This window comes from Photinus pyralis, unplaced genomic scaffold (assembly GCF_008802855.1).
Source record: "Photinus pyralis isolate 1611_PpyrPB1 unplaced genomic scaffold, Ppyr1.3 Ppyr1.4_LG5, whole genome shotgun sequence".
Taxonomy (NCBI): Eukaryota; Metazoa; Arthropoda; class Insecta; order Coleoptera; family Lampyridae; genus Photinus; species Photinus pyralis.
Genome location: NW_022170596.1, coordinates 8,992,324 through 9,010,112, shown reverse-complemented (window position 1 = coordinate 9,010,112; position 17,789 = coordinate 8,992,324). Strand labels below are relative to the sequence as shown.

General features: G+C 36.0%; 2 protein-coding genes across 2 annotated transcripts; one reads left to right on the top strand and one right to left on the bottom strand.

Annotated features, from left to right (window-relative positions):
* The first annotated feature begins 420 nt into the window (after positions 1-420).
* Positions 421-1,259, top strand: LOC116171765 (alpha-crystallin A chain-like). Its single transcript, XM_031488743.1, has one exon. It carries the CDS (start codon positions 484-486, stop codon positions 1,072-1,074), a length of 591 nt encoding a protein of 196 aa, XP_031344603.1. The 5' UTR covers positions 421-483; the 3' UTR covers positions 1,075-1,259.
* A 3,190-nt stretch (positions 1,260-4,449) lies between these two features.
* LOC116171009 (lysoplasmalogenase-like protein TMEM86A) lies at positions 4,450-17,208 on the bottom strand. The gene is made up of 6 exons (XM_031487623.1): positions 16,981-17,208; positions 13,609-13,778; positions 5,912-6,105; positions 5,752-5,867; positions 5,598-5,702; positions 4,450-5,537 (listed from the first exon to the last, which is right to left on the bottom strand). Exons 1-6 carry the CDS (start codon positions 16,999-17,001, stop codon positions 5,415-5,417), a joined length of 729 nt encoding a protein of 242 aa, XP_031343483.1. The 5' UTR covers positions 17,002-17,208; the 3' UTR covers positions 4,450-5,414.
* Positions 17,209-17,789: the final 581 nt, after the last annotated feature.

Here is a 17,789-nt window from a genome sequence, read left to right as displayed (position 1 = left end):
AAATTGATATTTGGTATTGAATTGCTTGAGAAATCAATGCTAATTCACAGGTACTTTAGTGGATTTTCTATAAATATCTACAACAACGATATCAAATTTTAAACTATTCCTATACCCAAAAGTTCAAATTGAAACAATACCGATTTTTTCCTTCTGATGGAACTCAAAAGCAGTAAGTAATGACTTTTGTCCGTAATAAAGTTCACCTTCAAGCTGTGGATTAATCATGAACATATGAGCCTTATTATATTATTTGAAAACTAAAACGGCATAAGTAACATCGATAGTCTGGTGACGTATAAAAATATTTTAACCTTCGAGCCTTCTTGGCATCTGGTTCAAATTTCTTACTTCTCATTGGTTAATAACAAAAAGTAAAAATGCTTTTGCCATTTGTAGGTATATATAGAACCTTTGTACACGCATTTGGTACAGACCAGTTTGTCTTTGTATTCAACACACATTGCCCAGTGTAAGTGCATAATGGCTTCTTACTTCGATCAATGGAACCAGTCAGTCGTCCGGCCATCACAACCTGTGGACCAACGTTATGGTGTCGTTTTGGAATCTGGCGATTTAGTAAGTCCACTAATCATTCCATTGAACGCAGTGTATTTGGGCAAGAGCGTTTCGCCAAATTATCAATCCTCATGGAGATCATTTAGATATGATAGAAGATCAAAAGTTAATGTGAATAGAAATCAATTTGAAATTAATTTGAATGTGCAACACTTCGACGCTAACGAGTTAACTGTGAAGATTACCGGAAATGCGATCATCATCGAAGGCAATCATGACGAAAAGCACGATCAACACGGAAGCGTGTCCCGTCAATTCAAGCGAAAATATTTGGTGCCGAACGGCCACAACGTGAATAAGGCAACTTCGGTTCTATCGGGAGACGGAATTTTGATCGTTTCGATTCCTCGCAACGAAAGCGTTGTCGAAGAGCGCGTTATTCCTATTCTACAGGGGGAATCTCAAGATGAAGAACAGGATAAACGTTTAGATGAGCAGCGCTCGCAAGCTGACGAAAAATGCGAAGACGATCAAGTAGACGAAAAGAAAGCTTAATTATATGCACATCTTTTTGAATTAATACCTACCTGCTTAATTTTGCACTTTCTTTTACACCCGCAGTAGTTTATTGTTTCTTGCAAATAATACTATGCAATTTTTTATTATGTTTATTGTTATTTCTCATGTATAATTATTTATGGAATAAATGAAGCCCTTAATGGGTTTCTAATTTGCAAAAATAGTCACGATTGAATTACACCAAAAAAATTTGCAAAATGTGGCGATAATTACATCAAAAGTTATAACAAAAAAGATTTTTTGAATAATAATATTATAGTGTTCCAGGTCTAGAGGCCCTTTGCTTGATGGGTTACCTTCCTCCATTGGATCATGTTAATCACTTGTTTCTTAGGGTTCCACTTCTTGCTTCCATATACTTTTTGATCTCCCTCTTCTTCTCTACCGGTGTCAAGTTAGGCCCCCACTTTTGGAATTTTTAGAATATTTTTATTGCAATCGTTTGTTGGTCGTTTGTTGGTGTTTGTTAGTTACATTTTCACGTTTGTTGGTTGATTGTTATTGAAATATTCAAAATTCAAAAATTTGCCCCCCCAGTTGCAATATTTCATTTTTTGTGTTTGGTGGGTGTTCTTTACCGTTTGGTGGTTGATAGCATGTTCAGAATAAATTTTGTACATTTTGGGCGTGAAGTTAGCCCCCAACATTCGCGTTTGTTGTTTGATCGTTATTTATTTATTCAAAAATTCAACAAATGTGAAAGGTAGGAGAACTAGACGTTGGTTACAAGATTTCTGCAATACATTAACATTACAGAAGTGAGCACTAGTCACCATCAAATTCGGCATTGTTCTCTTCCGAAGAAGCTTCTACAATATGAATAAACAGAGATTTTCTGGTGAGTTCTCATAAGTAATTCATAATTGCTATAAATGACTTTTTTATAACTTCTGGGGATCCATTACTGGGTGGTATATCATATATGGCCGAGGAAGTAAAACATTTACTACAACGTTCATAAAGTAATTCTTGATCTTAGTCTGAAAAAGGGAATTCAATGCCGAAAACCTTTTTTAGAGATTTAGGAAAAATATTAGTCTGGCGGGGGTAAATCAGGAGTGCTCAACCATTCAAAACCAGTTTTAGCTATTCGCAACAGAATTATCCGGGGTAGTTCCACTATGTAGATTTTTCTTTAGTCTTTAGGTGACTGAGCAACTGAGATACTTGACTCGATTGAGATAACCATAGCCGTAGATCAGTAATATTTTATTTAAAAAAATAATGAACTAGAACATGCAAAAGTTCCTATTTAATGCACTATTAAGCATTGTAAAGAAAAGCAAATATTAAAAACTAAATATATCCAAAAATTTTCCGCCGTTCCGCAGTTTTGCTGGCAAATTCTTTCAATATATCCTCTACTTCTACACTTTTTGTAATTTTTCTGCATGCACATGCAGTAGAAGATGTTAGTCGCTTTTGAGTGATTTATCTACTCATTCTTAGAGGAGGCGCGGGCCCCTTGTGTAAAAACTAAGGGGGCGACTCGCCCTCTCTGAGCCATACTTTGGACGTCGCTGCCTATCTATAATAAAAAAAAATTCAACCCGATTTCTTGTACGATCTACTGAGCAATTGTAGGTAAATCAATGGTCCAGTTATTGAATAATCTTTTGTTTTTAAAATTTTTACAACTGCACAATTCATATACTTTCCCAAATTATTTTCTTGTGATAGTTGAACCAGTTCCAATGAGATGTCGCCACGTACGTAACTACCTTCAAAAGAACATTTTAATTTATGCACTTAATAGCCACGTCCGACTCAATTTTCCTTAAAGGGCAGTTGAAAATGTGCAATTACATGTAGGATTTGTAGAGCAATTGTACTTCAATGATCCAGTATCTGGAATTGTCTTTTGTGTATGCAATTGGTACATTTGCGCCATCTCTTTGGTAATCCCTATACTTTTCCAAATAAAATTCTTGTAATAGTTGAACCAGTTCCAATGAGATGTCGCCACGTACGTAACTACCTTCAAAAGATTGGCGGTCAACAGGCTCAACCCATTTAAGAGTGCTGGACCGGCTCTTCTGCAGAAGGAGCTGGAGCCGCTGATCTTACATTTGTTGCGCCTTTTTAGAGTCAAAATCTCAAAACTTTTCTTCCAAAGTTCCCATTCCAAGGTGGTGGAACTTAACGTCGGATCTCCGTCAAAGCGTTCGGGACGTAAGAATCTATCCATTTTTTTTAATGGAATAAATTGTTATAATATTAATTTTAATCTTTTATAAAGCTCAGTGGCAACCTGACAACAAGCAAGATAGTCCATGACCTTTTTAACAGGGCCCCTTGGCAAATCTGAAGAGAAACAGGCGTTTGGTGTGCCTAAGTGTTGCCTGGCCAGGCTCCCCTGTGAATAGAATACACATCCTAGACAAGCAGAATAGGTATAGTCCAACAAACATTTTTATTTAGGTACAAGGTGTACCAATAGCAGTGATACAACTTTTGACGGAGATTGTCACTGTGTCAAGGTTGTTCTTATTCGATAAGGCTTGCCAGTGCATCATGGAAAGACTCTACAACGTTTACAAATCGTTAAAATATTTTATCTTTCGCCCTACCCCACGCAATTGACCGCTGCGTTCCTGTGGCTTAACGCCCCTGTATTTTTTGGGTTTAAAGTCGCAATAGTGTTTGCCAATTACAGAACAGCCTATATAGGGATAGCATAACCCGCCGAGTCATAAGAAATTGGACCCATCATATACGCGTCTACATCAGGGCATCAAGAGGGGACATTTAATTGATGTTCTATGCAAAAAATACATTATTTACTTTTCTGATTAAAAAAGTTCGTTCCTTATTCAAAATTAAAGTGCTATCACTGCTATTGGTATTTAGGTAGTAGCAAGAAAATTTCGTTCTCAGTAAAGAAATTTTATTATAACTTCCTATGTTACATAATATCTGGGAAAATGAACATTGATAAAGTTCAAAACAGATACAAATTAAGTTGTACATTGATACTTAAACTTCAGCTTAAAATTAAGAAGCGAAGAGAATATGTACAGTTCTACTCTTCACTTTGTATATACCTGCAACGCTATTTTGCTGCAACAGTATTAGCACAGATTTAAATATACTATTAAATCTGTGGTATTAGCAAACGTAAGGATTTACGAAAGGCTAGTAAAAGTACACAGGATGTTAATTTGAATAAGTAAGGTTCTTATTATTGTAAAGTTTTAATATCAGTCTCAATACGAAGTACCTCACTATGTCAGTACTACCTTATCATGCTATTTTTTACTAATAGGTATTAACTACATATTTTCTGCTATTACAAATGATGGGGTAAACATTTGTAGGTATTTAACTATAAATAAATGTCACTAGACGCTAACACTAAGTAAAAACCGTGTCTATCACACAAAATGGAAGCTGAAATGTAACAGTTTTAATCAATGACTAAATTGTCACCTTTTGATTAATCGGCGAGGTGCCTGCGTCTTCCTTGTACTTTTACACATTTGAGTACAATATGAAGGAGCAATTTTGTAAGGAAGACACCTTCATATATATTTATCTATTTACTAAATTAAAACTAGGTAATCTGCAGAATTGTAAATGTAATCATACTATTGGAGATAATCAGGTTTTTTCCAAGACAAATTTGGAATAAGTTTTGCATTAATGCAAAATAAAAAAACATGGCAGTGATATCTTTAACTGTAAATTTAAATCACTAACGTCAAGATGAATCTCAGTATGCAAGATGTGATATGTTTAATTTTTAGACTACAAATTCACAAAAATGTCGATCAGATTATCGATTCTAAAATTTATTCCACACAATATAACTATTTAGAAGTATTTCGTAAACAGGGGTTTATAAACTGTAATGTATCCAGGTACATGAATTAAAGTAGGTATAGGTCATTTGAAATTGGTTCACAGACTAGTGATGTAAAGGTGCAACCAACTTATCGTATAGGGTACAGATGGAAGTAGATAATCGCCTTTGTATCTATTGTAAGCTCCCCAATAGTAAATGGAGTTATTTAGTTCTAGACACTGCTTCATCAGTCATACTTAGCCTAATTGACGTTGCAGAGAAGTAATCATTTTGAAAATTGACAAATTGGGTACCTAGGTAGGTACTTCAGCAGCATTTAAAATCACAACAGAAGACCTTCATAAAGTCAAATTCAAACTCTTTCCCCAATATTGCAAGGTAAAAAGTTTGTTTTGTTAGTAGGTAATAAACTTACTAACATCATTCCACAGGGCATCATGTAAAGAGACACTAGACAATGCAAAATATAATACCCCTACTCATGTCTGCTTCAGTTTTAAATCATAATTAATTAATCTATCTTTACATGCTCTGTAACCCTTTCTTGCAACTTTTGGGATTCTTCCAAAGTTGAATCTAATACACTTAGTGTAAGTCCAAATTGGCCGGCATAATACAACGTCATAATAATGAGCTGAAAATATAAAAATATAAGTCAGAAGGATGCAGACCTAAGACCACACCATTGCCTTACCTGATCATAGGGAAACTTGCCAACGAATTGAATGTAAGCTACACAAAAATCAGACACAGCAAAGCTAATCGCCCCAAGGCATGTGCACATCCTGCACCAGTTATTCTACGAAAAGAAAAATTGAAAATTGAGTCCAATTGTACTACAAGATTACCTCGGCGGTTTGTATTCGCGCGGCAGCTCGCCACACCATCGTCATAATTACACCAGCATAAAGTGGCGCGCCTAATATTAATATTCCCTGTATATTGAGCCAATAGAATAGTACACCTACAAATGGAATTATCTACTGTTAAGTCGTTAGTTTAACTCACCTAAAACACCCAAAATATAAAACACACACCCGGTTCGAGGGCACATCGGTTTAAAACCCAAAGCACGAATGTACATCAAGTGTCCGATTGAGAAGCTAAAAACTCCAGCCTCGAAAAATCCGGGCCACACCAGAAAGGCGTCACCTATGCAACCAAACAGCAATCCTGCGATTATGTTCTTTGAAAAAGTGTAGCTGAAATAAAGATATAATGTATTACATTTTCATATTTGCACTATTAAAAGGGGGCGGAGTCTAGCAGTTCATAGATGCACTGAAATCTGTTTTATTCAAGGGAAAATTCAATAACTAAAAAATCTTACTCATTTTAGTCGCTTTAAATAGCAATAGTTTAAATTACACATGTTAAGACTGTGTTCAATTTTAAGTACATAAATTAATATCATAATTACACATAATTGAAGGACATTACTATCTGGCACTGTATGGTCACCTTTGCGTAACATAATTCCTATCGAATAGAAACCTGATGCCAATTAGAGACAGTGAGTGAGTTTTCGAAAAATTTACTTCCTTTACTGCATTTTCTTGAAAGTAACGTTACATATTCTGTCATCTGTCCCTAGAACAATCATTAGGGGGGCTACCGAAAATGTTGATTGCTAATGACTGGGCCATTTTTTGTTTACCAATACCATTGATTAATGATTATACACAGTTAGTGTGTATAATCAATGACTATACTAAGCCCCATGTTGTGAAAACACGTTTAGAAAATTTGGGATCAACTATTGGGGCACCGGTAAATCCATAAGTCCATATGAGTAGATTTCTTATCTATTTGTATGATTTTTTCAGTGTTTTAACTCCAAATTTGCGTAATTAGCCACAAAGGTAATTACCTAATTAAATCACATAAAGTTTTTATGGTACTTTGGGCACTGTTAAGCAGCTACGGTTATATGACTGACTATCTATTAAATTAATTTCTTCTTGTACCTATTTAATATCTTTGCTATCTCGGTTAAGTTATGATCGAGTTTGACACGTGAATATTATTGTAAACAGCCACTTCGTCCTGAAGCGACCGTACCTGTTATAGAAGCAGATTACGAGTAGAGCAAGGCCCTTCAGGCATTAGTCAATCAGTTGTATACCGCAAGCTCTGCGGCGCGGGAGGTTTTCTTTTGATTATTCGCAGGTTTTGAATGCGAGAATTGAGCTCACTTCTTGGCGTCAGCATCATTGATGCAAGGTAAGTATAGTACCACTTGTACTCGGCACTATACGTCCGGAATATCAATTTATTTGTGGAAACTTGTTTTAATTCTGAAAGTTTCCACTCTGTATATACAACTTACGACGATACATACATTCTTGAGAGTTGGCAACCATGCAATTTCTAGGTGGGGAATAAAGTCACTAGATATATTATTTATTATTATTATCTATATTTAGCACGGACCTCTTTTTTAAGAGGTCCGTGATATTTAGTGACTTTAGTGGGGAAAAGCCACCTGCGCCATCTAGAAAGCACGAAGGGGGTTAAGTTTGGCATCTTGTCTTGAATGGCGGTCGTGAACGCGTCGCTCTATAAATGGTTGTTGTTATTTTGTGTTTTTTTAATGCAGGTAGTAATCTTTGCATTTCTTTATATCGTATTTGTGTTTTGTATGCCACATTTTATAGTTTTTTTGTGTGTTTGAATCTTTGTTTTTAAAATTTACTTGGTTTAACCGCAAATCACAATACAGAATGACATGTTTAATGCCGTCATCCTTTTGTTTGTAATCGTTTACGTTTTTGGTGTAATGTTTGTTTGATTTATGTTTATGGTCTTGTCCGAGAAGTTACATTCATATAAATTTTGATCAATTTTATTTTAATATGTGGAAATATGTTGTTTGTTACTAACAATTTTCTCCGTGAATGAAGCAGTCACGAAGGTGTTAAAAACTGTATCTAGTCAAAATTGAGTTACGACACCTAATTCTGTGATTGTCTTCGACATTCAACTGTAGGCTCGAAACCCCGAAACCAGGAGCGGGTTACCCATCTTGCAGGAGTCTTGTGATGTTTTCCCAATACTTTATGTTAACGCCATTTTAGTTTTATCTTGTTTTATTATTTAAATTTAAGTTAGATGAAGTATACAGTGCTATTTATTAGGAAGTACACATAGGGATTTACGTGTATTGTTTTTCCCTATGTCTACTTTTAAATGACCAACGGCCGATTGCAGGAAAGCGAATTATAATCAAAATCCTAGATTATTTTCCAAATCTGAGATTAAACAAGAATTTTGACATTTGATTGGCTGCCTACTGCAATATAAAGCCAATCAAATGTCTTAATACCGGATTAAACAATAATCCTGGATTATTTTTTTTGTGCAACTGGCCGCAAATCTCTGCTGAAGGGCGCCTAATTTTATGCAACCAAAATTGTCAATTGGTATAATTCCGGTAATAGTTTAAGGAGCGTAAGAGATATTTCCTTTGAAGCCAAAGCAACAATATTGAAATTATAATTAATGACAGCCAGATTGTCATTTAAAAGTAGACATAGGGAAAAACAATACACGTAGATCCCTATGTCTATTTCTTAATAAATAGCACTATATGTGCCGTTTTCATAATTTTTGACATTTGATCGGGAAGAGTACTCATACATAAAAATTAAAACAAATTCACCTAATTTTTTGTATTTATCGTTTCTTTTTGTTTGAATTTATCGTAATACTTTCTCTAACATGAGTTTTCTGTCAACAGAGTTGAAAACGTCTGCTACGACGACTTGGCAGATTTACTTTGGTGACAAAAGTGTCTGATAAAATTCACTGCTGCTTCAGATCCTCTTCTTGCGGTAAAAGTAAAAGCCGATTTGGTATGAAAGAAGGCGGCGATACTTTCGCAATTTCTTTGCAGCGTAGTTTGGAGGAAAGTAGAACCTACAGCGTTAAAGCGAAACGCTCCACCTTTTTTTTTAGTCAAGGCAAGCTTTGCTCCAAAATGGCAAAAATTCTGGGGGTCACCTTTCCAACAAGGAGAAAGTTGGTGAGGCTAATCAATAATATTGCCCACGCCTCTCTTGCGTTCTTGTGGAGGATATATTTCAAGTGTTGAGGACGTAGATTCCACTTGATGAGCCAGTTGGAAAAAACTGCCTTGTGAACATCTTCAGGTAGACTTCATTGGCATCTACTCCCAGAATAAGATTGTTGTTTGTGCAGAGAAGGTGCTTGATTTTTAGTTTCAAAAACGTTTCATGTCATATGGAGGAAATTTATCCTCGCTGAAAAGATCTTTACCTATAGCTCCTCTGGATTCCACTCTACTCTGTACCCATGGATATATTTCTTCCAGACGTACCAATCGCCCCTTGTGAGGACCTTCCGGTTTTTGAGATGTAATATAGGATAACGATGAGGAGCTGAGCAGGAGGACTAGGTATGTTCATTAGAGTACCATGAGGAGAAAACGAGCTCTCCCTTCAAACCCCTTTTGATAAAGAACCAAAATACCATGCAACATAAAATTACTCCTGGCAGAGGAGAAGTAGGTATAACAAACGCTTTTTTGAACGCGGTCCTCGGATTTTGTACACTCAAGTTCATCCAGCTCCCAGTCTATAAGAACGTTGGGATGCTTTTATTTTATTATGAACTGGCTGCAGGGGGCGACAAATTGATTTAAAATATCTAACGATAATAATGAAGAAATGGTAATCTCGTTGACCTTTCTGGTGGTTAAAAAAGTGATAATTAATATTGGTGACGGGGAGAACATTTTTATCAAATATTTGTTACATGTTGCGTAAGTGTGAAGTAGATTATTTTATTGCGAAAAATTTATTGATTGGTTATATCCAATTGGTATTTAAAAGATACGCCAACAACATTAAGCTAGTAGTAGCCTAGATCCAGTGATTGTCGGCATATTAGGCCAATTACTTTGTCATAAGTACAAGGTCAAATAATGTGAAATAATTACCTATGGGTCGTCCTATCTGTACTTTGACCGGTGAATAGACACGCACACAATACAACAAATTGTTGCTCTTTTTCTGCGATTCTCCAACATTTCTAATTAGTAACTGTAGGTAAATATAAGTATGTATTCGCTCCGATGTTAAGGTTTACAAAGCAAGTGATAAATTCGCCTTTTATGATCCTGATTAATCGTGATCAAATTCACGTAATTATAAAATAATATACGGTAATACGACACTTAAATAAAAAATACAGGGCTGCTCTTCCACACTAAAAAATTTAATTTATTATACATTATATAATAATATAATCCTGGCTTTCCACATTGTTTGTAAATTACAATACCTAATTATAAAGTACCAAAGACTTTTTTATAGTGGTAATGAATTATAGGGAAGTACTAATAGCAACGCGATGCGCAACGATCTCTCAAAAATTATATACCTACTTAAGTAGGTAATTTCAAACATTCAGCCCGCATTTGGAAACCAGACTTTCAATCCGGCTCATATTCAATAGCACTTGATTTTTGAACTCGATTGGCGAAAGTTTGACATCGCTATCTCTTTTCGTTCGACGAGGAACAGACGGACAAAACCATCGGGAATTTTTTTTCTTTCGAAAAATTTTCCTAAAAGGTCAACGGGAAGTTCCGTTACAATAAAGAGTATATTTCAAAATAGTTTAGATTTACCGGGCTGATATTATAGCAAAAAGCCCCAAAACTACCGCACACTGCCTAATAGACGATAACTATATAGTAATAAACTAATAATATCTCTAAATATAGTGCGACACAAATAAAGAGTCTTGATTAATTTGTAGATTACGTTAAATGAACGTAATGAAAGTGCATGCCGTAAATTAATATTGTTGTTTACAAAATTTCAATTCAGTTCGCATCGCACTATTCCATTTCATACCCTTTTGTAAAGAGGTATTTATGCACTACGTATTAATCACAATATGTTTATTCGAGCACAGGGCGTTACAGTAAAAAATTATCACAGTCCTCGTGTGAGATCGAAGGGATCGTGTTTTTGTGTGGCAGATCAGTATTCTTTTAGCCAGTATTGACTCCACCATTAATAAGATCTTGTCGGGGGCTACCACATTCCCTGCAAAGGCCTAGGAAAAAAAACAAAATTCCGTCATATCACGAGTTGTGCGCGTTCACAAGATCTTTCCGAGGACACCAATTTGAAAACAATCGGACCAAACCTGTAGAAAAAAATTGAAAAAAACTGAAAAATCACCACGCTTGGAGATGGCGCCCAGCTGCCGCCGTACTATTATTCTTAGCGGCAGCCGCTGTGATCTGATTCGCAGGATACTATGGCTTCACGTTACACGTAATTTCAAAGTAGATTATACAGGGTGTCTTTTTGTTCTATAGGTAGGATTTTGCAAATTTGTATTTAGGAGTTACTCTGAAGGTCGAATCAATGTAATGGCGGCACATCCGGAAATACCGGAAGTAGTTTGTGCCTTCGTTATTTTAAAGGTAGCCCCTATTGTTTGTTGCATTTTACGTGAAGTTTTAGTCCTTTTGATACCCACATGTTAATATCGGCAATTTATGGTTTTTAGGTTAACTTTTTATTTAAAAAATGGCGGATGCAGACGGTACCTTGAAAATTGATTACTTGAAAACGGTTGTAGTTATGGCAACCCATTTTTACCAGTGTATATAGAAAGAATAGGGCTTTAGAAACACAGAAAAACATGGAATGTGGATCTTATTCATAATGAATGTTGATACATACTGAATCCGTTAACAACAAATTAATAGGATCCACTGAGTAGGTATTTTTGTTAATTATTGCGTGTATACTAACGGCCAGGGGGCAAGTTTGAATGAATTACTTTTTACTTATCATACCAGTCGAAAACAACATCGGCTCTCCTTGCATATCTCTGGTTTAGAGCGTTTTCTATTTGAGTCATTTGAGGCATTTCAAATTTGTCAAAATATGCCAGTTTTGAAATAATCGCCACGTTTTATCACGTTAATAAATTCCGACAATACTTTTTCGTTACGTTTCGTACAATTATGCCAATTACAATAATAGGGCAGTAGGTACTTTTAATTACCATAATAACACATTATTAAAATTGTTCAATTTGTTCAACTAGTTTTGAAAGTGATACTTTTGCAGTTTTAAAACCTGAGTGAATCAAGGAAATTCGTGAAAAAAAGTTATACTTTCCGATACCTACCGAAGTCCGGTAATTTGATCACTATACAAAAAGTTCACAGATTTCGCAACCCATGCAACCATCAGAGGCATTGGAAATGATAACCGTATAACGGCATATGTAAAACACAAACAACTCTTACTCAATCGGATCACTTGCTCCACTCGCTCGCAAGCGCGCTCGTGTCGCAAACGTTTCTTCGTTACATGCACATCAAAGTGTTAAAGCTGAACTGTGGTGCTAAGGGTCCCTGGTTCGAATCCGGGTTCGGGTATGGATATTTGTGAATGTATAGTGGGTTGGGTTGGTAGTCTTGGCTGACCCCCCCCCCCCCCCCTGACTTTGCGTGTCTAAGCGTATTTTTCTTTTATTATTTTAGTTAGTTAGTGCAAGAATAAAAAAATACTGATAAAGTGATATAAAAACAAAAGAGCACCAAAAAACAAATTTTTTAATGCAAAATGCAATATGTCTTAAGGTATAATAATTATTTCTGTAACTGCTTTTCATTTGTTTTCTTCGTTTTCTGATGTAAATTTTAAATTTTATGTTTTTGTTTAAATTTCCACAGCTACTGCGATTGGTTCTAAACACATTACTGTAGCTTTAATTTCTAAGGTAATTATATCGCTTGTTTTTTTTGAATATCCGTAGCTTTATCAGAAATTGAGAGTATTTTTGCGTCTTACACTTTTTTATCTCAAGTAATAAAAGAAATATACGCTTGGAGAGGCAAAATCAATCACACTGTATATTATACCTAGTGTGACACAAAGTAGAACGTCTTAGAGGGTTAGAAATGAATCTAGGTACTTTTAAATTGCGCATTACACAAATTATGTAGTGTTATTGTTGACTATTGCGCAAATAAATGAACACAATTAAATTCCTTAACTTTGATCTCGACTTTGATTGTTTGGTCAATCTATTTAAAGCTGTGCGGTTACTATACGCTGTTCCCATCGCATATATAAACAGTAGCAATTATTAAGAATAATCCAAAGGAAGAATACTATTGAACGCAAATTCATTTTTTATTTCTGATCTACAAAGTAGAATAAAAATAAAAAGACCCGTGTATCCTCAATTTTTATTTGCGAGTAAAATAAACCCAAAATAAATTATTGAAAAACTGTGTTTTTAGTCCGAATTTGAAACGCTTCAGTCTAAATACGTCACAAACCTACAACCGATGACGAAGAGGTGAGCCGGCAACCTTGTGCGACGGTCTGACGTTTGTCGGATTGGACGTTTCGAGTGAACAAGTGCCTGTGACAGATGACGCAAGTTACAAATGACATTCTCCTGCAATATTGCCAAGTCGTATGTCATCTGAATGGTTCTAGCAGCTGATTGGTCGGGCTTATTACGTCACAGAGCCCGCCACAATCATCTCGTTTTGAATAAACCCCTAATACCGCATCAGCCACTATTTTTAAATGAACTTTTACTGTCCAAAAAATTGTTTTATGGTTGTGCTGATTACATTAGAACTAAGGAATTCAACTATAATATAAGAGCTATAAGAGCCATTAAGCACTACTTACTCTGATCCGGTGCTTCTCGTATGCAAAATAACGAATACTATCAGCCCAATTGACGGTAGACATTTCAAAATAGTCGCTAATACTGACGGCTGATCGTGCGGTATAAATACAACGAAGTATATGGCCAAAGTTTTAAAGAATGGGACCAACTTTGGGCCAATGCCTTTAATCTGAAACAAAAAATTGATATTAAATTATTTCCAGTTTGAGTCCTCAAATTTCAAAATTTACCATAAATTACTTCTACCACTAGTAGTTAATCGAATTCTCGAACCGAATCATGGAAGTAATTGATAATACTAATTTAATCAATAATTAAATAGCACATTGCCATTGCTTTTGTCGATATGAAAAATAATACTGTACAACACTTCTAAGAAGCGCAATTTACACATGAGCATTGTTGGTGTTCTTCTAAATATAGCAACATTTCAATCATGCTATTAATTGTCGCTAATTTGTTGTAAAATGTGCAATTTTTTGTTGCAAACATATTATACAATTATTAATATGCCTAGGAATAGAATAAAGACCATCGAGGCAGGGTGGGAGAAGTGTTAACCGGTGCGTGGGATTGGAGGCGGACTTTGAAGGTGAGAGAGATGGACATGGGACCACCATAGTTTACAGTGTGTATCTCTGCGGATATACAGGTTGGGTGGGAAGGAGGGAAGGGCGCTACCGTGCAGTTGTTACAGGGGACTCGACCTACTGGGGAGCAAGGTGACCAACCGGAGGAGGTGGATGATTTTCGAATGAGGCGTTGGGATTGGTTCGCAAGAGGAGAGCAGGGCACCTTCGTTTCGAACGAACTACGGGCGAGACTAGGTGAGTGGGAAGTCCTGCAACAGGAAACCTTAAGCGACCACAATTACGTGCTGTGGGACCCCAAGGATGAGCCTTTGAGTCGGGAACCTCTGGAGAAAATCCGCAGGGCAAGCTGGAATGCACTCAGATTGGACCACGTCAGAGAGCTTTGATAGTCGCCTTTCCCGCTGCTTTGATCGTAGCATTCAAATCTTTTTATTTTATTTGTCCCTCTTGTTCTAGGTCCTCAACAGGCTTACGTCCAATTAGAGAGTGACCTGCATAATGTTTTTTAGAGGTGCCCCTGCAGAAGGTCTTAAGTTGTTCTATACTACTCCGGTATTTACCTTACCAATTAGGAAAACTGCAGGAAAACCTAATTCGGAGTAACCGGCAGAATGCTCGAAACTTATCTAAGGAAATTCCAATCTCTGTCACAGATTAAAAATTCCTACCTCAGCCCAGGTTCGAACACCCGACCTCCCGGATATGTATCCCAACGCTCTACATCCAATACTCCATATTTCCCAGTTGGCAAGTCTTTTGCTCCTTTCAGTGGTGTCATTCCTTGAATTCCATTTTGGAGCTGGACGTACTCGAACGCAACGGATATCCGGGAAAACCGGTAGAAACAGAATTCCTCGTAGAATTCGTAAAAAAATCGCACTACGAACTCCTTAGAAAACAGGGTAGGAATAATAAACCCTTTTTTAATAATGTGAAACTGTTATTTTGCAAACAGTAAAACTGACAGACAAGCGTTCTTCTAGGAGCCCGCATTTGCTGCCAGCCAGTCAGCCAGCCCGCCAAAGTGATATTAAAAGCTACTTTTTTTACAAATAAATTTGCAAAAATTGGCTAAAAATATTCTTATAGATTGTGGCCTGTAGAATCCATAATTTCAAACAGTTCCAAGATTGGGCTACTAGTTCAAGAGTAACAGCCCTTTGAATTTTGTTTACAAATTGGTTTCTAGCCTATAACTTTTGATTGAGAAGTCTAATCGAAAAAGTACGAATTGTTTTGGATTCTACGCACCAAAATTAATAAGAAAAAGTGTTTTCCCGAGAAATTTTGGTGTAGTCGATTTTTGGCAAAAAAGGAAGGTTATACCATGCCTTTTTTTTGCCGCGAAAAAAAAATTGTCTCAGATCGACCGGGAAAAAATTTTTTCTTTAGATTGTGGTCTGTAGAATCCATAATTTTAAACAGTTCCAAGATTGGGCTACTAGTTCAAAAGTTACAGCCCTTTGAATTTTCTTTCGAAATTGGTTTCTAGTCTATAGCTTTTGATTGAGAAGTCTAATCGAAAAAGTACGAATTGTTTTGGATTCTACGCACCAAAATTAATAAGAAAATGTGTTTTCCCGAGAAATTTTAGTGTAGGCAGGGTGGGAGTGGTTTTAACCGGTGACCGGGATTGGAGGCGGACTTTGAGGGTGAGAGAGATGGACATGGGACCACCATAGTTTACAGTGTATAATTCGGAGTAGCCGGCAGAATACTCGAAACTGATCTAAGGAAATTCCCATCTCTGTCACAGATTAAAAATTCCTACCTCAGCCCAGGTTCGAACACCCGACCTTCCGGATATGTATCTCAACGCTCTACATCCAATACTCCATCTTTCCCAGTTGGCAAGTCTTTTGCTCCTTTCACTGGTGTCATTCCTTGAATTCCATTTTAGAGCTGGACGTACTCGAACGCAAAGGATAGCCGGGAAAACCGGTAGAAACATAAGTCCTCGCAGAATTCGTAAAAAAATCGCACTACGAACCGCTTTTTAATTATGTGAAGCTGTTATTTTGCAACTCGAATTATCAAGATAAAAACCATAGTTAAAAACAGTAAAACTGACAGACAAGCGTTCTTCTAGGAGCCCGCATTTGCTGCCATCCAGTCAGCCAGCCCGCCAAAGTGATATTAAAAGCTACCTTTTTACAAATAAATTTGCAAAAATTCGCTAAAAATATACTGTAGATTTTTATGAACATTAATTATTCCTAGTATATAAGCAATGATGGGAAGTAATAGATAAAGTAATTGTTGTGAAATAGCGAACAACGTCCACTTTAAATAATAAATTAACACTGCTATTAGTGCATACACAATGACCATAAAATCTACCAGTAATTTGTTTCACATCAAGGATATGAGCTACGCTCATGTGTCAAACTTTGAACTCAAGTTGAAAAACTCCTCTTTCTTCTCTTGTTTTACAAATAATTATAATTATAAACAAAAAAAGAAAATATCATAAATATTGTGCATTGACACTTTATTTTAATTAATGAAACATTTACATTAATTTCATTCTTTATATCTCGGCTCACTTGATTGTAGTAGTACATCATTTCCTTTTGAAATAGATACCTATTCCTGTCTGTACCCACAAAATACGTATAGGTACCCTATCCATTGGTTGAACCCAAAGGGCATCCTCATATAAATAATTTTACATTGTTTACAACTTGATCCTTAGTTCAAAACAAAAACAGAAAACCACAAATCGCACAAAAATAGACATAATACGCAAATATTCAATTTAAAAATAATTTAACTCACCATATGAGCAACAGAAGTCATTGCACCGTATACCTTTAGTAAAACTGAAGTTCAAGGTAAAATTACAAAACGAATAGTCAACATTTGCTGAATTAACACCGGAAGCGGAAAAAAGTAACAGCTGACAGCAAAACACGTCAAAATCAGCTGAGAGACAAAACACGCATATGTTTTTCCCTTGCAGGGGAATTCGATCACATTCGCGTTACTCAAGAGAATAACAGAAAAACAGAATCGTTCAATCGCACGCATGCTCTGTTTAGCTGTTACTATATTCGTGTCCGCGTATTTAGAAAGGATAAACAAATTAATCTTAAATTGTAAACATTCTCTTATCCCCTTATCGAAAGCAAAAACCTTCATCTCTAATCATTATCCCATTTCTTCAGATATGATCGATAACCCTATCAAAGTACGATTGCGTGCTCCGGTTCCTCGCAGTTCCTACAAACTACGTAGCAATGTGATGTAACTGTAAATTGTAATGCGATTATGATCCACGTTTACATTTTATTTTCCACATGTAGGCAACTAACCGAATAGTTTGGCATTGTTGTAGGCGCTCGTAGACAGTAGAAACATTCCATTGAGTAAAAAAATATTTTTTTACCTGAAACCGTCAAGAAAATCCAAATTTCAGAGCTATTTTGACATTAGAAAGTTGATCTTTACCTGACTAGTACTGTAATATTTTTGCCTGACTCCCATTACAGTCCTAGTACATGCAAAATAACAATTAGATCGTTCATTGAATAAGTTATTCAATCAACGATTGGATAATTATAATGCAGACTATGTGGATATTTTTA

Bases quoted from the DNA above. Each gene is read 5' to 3' on its own strand.
- LOC116171765 (XM_031488743.1), top strand. From the start codon at position 484: ATGGCTTCTTACTTCGATCAATGGAACCAGTCAGTCGTCCGGCCATCA.
- LOC116171009 (XM_031487623.1), bottom strand. From the start codon at position 17,001: ATGACTTCTGTTGCTCATATG. The intron at 6,106-13,608 runs GTAAGTAGTGCT...TCTTTATTTCAG, and splicing joins ACGAGAAGCACCGGATCAGA to CTACACTTTTTCAAAGAACA. The intron at 5,538-5,597 runs GTAAGGCAATGG...TTATATTTTCAG, and splicing joins GCAAGTTTCCCTATGATCAG to CTCATTATTATGACGTTGTA.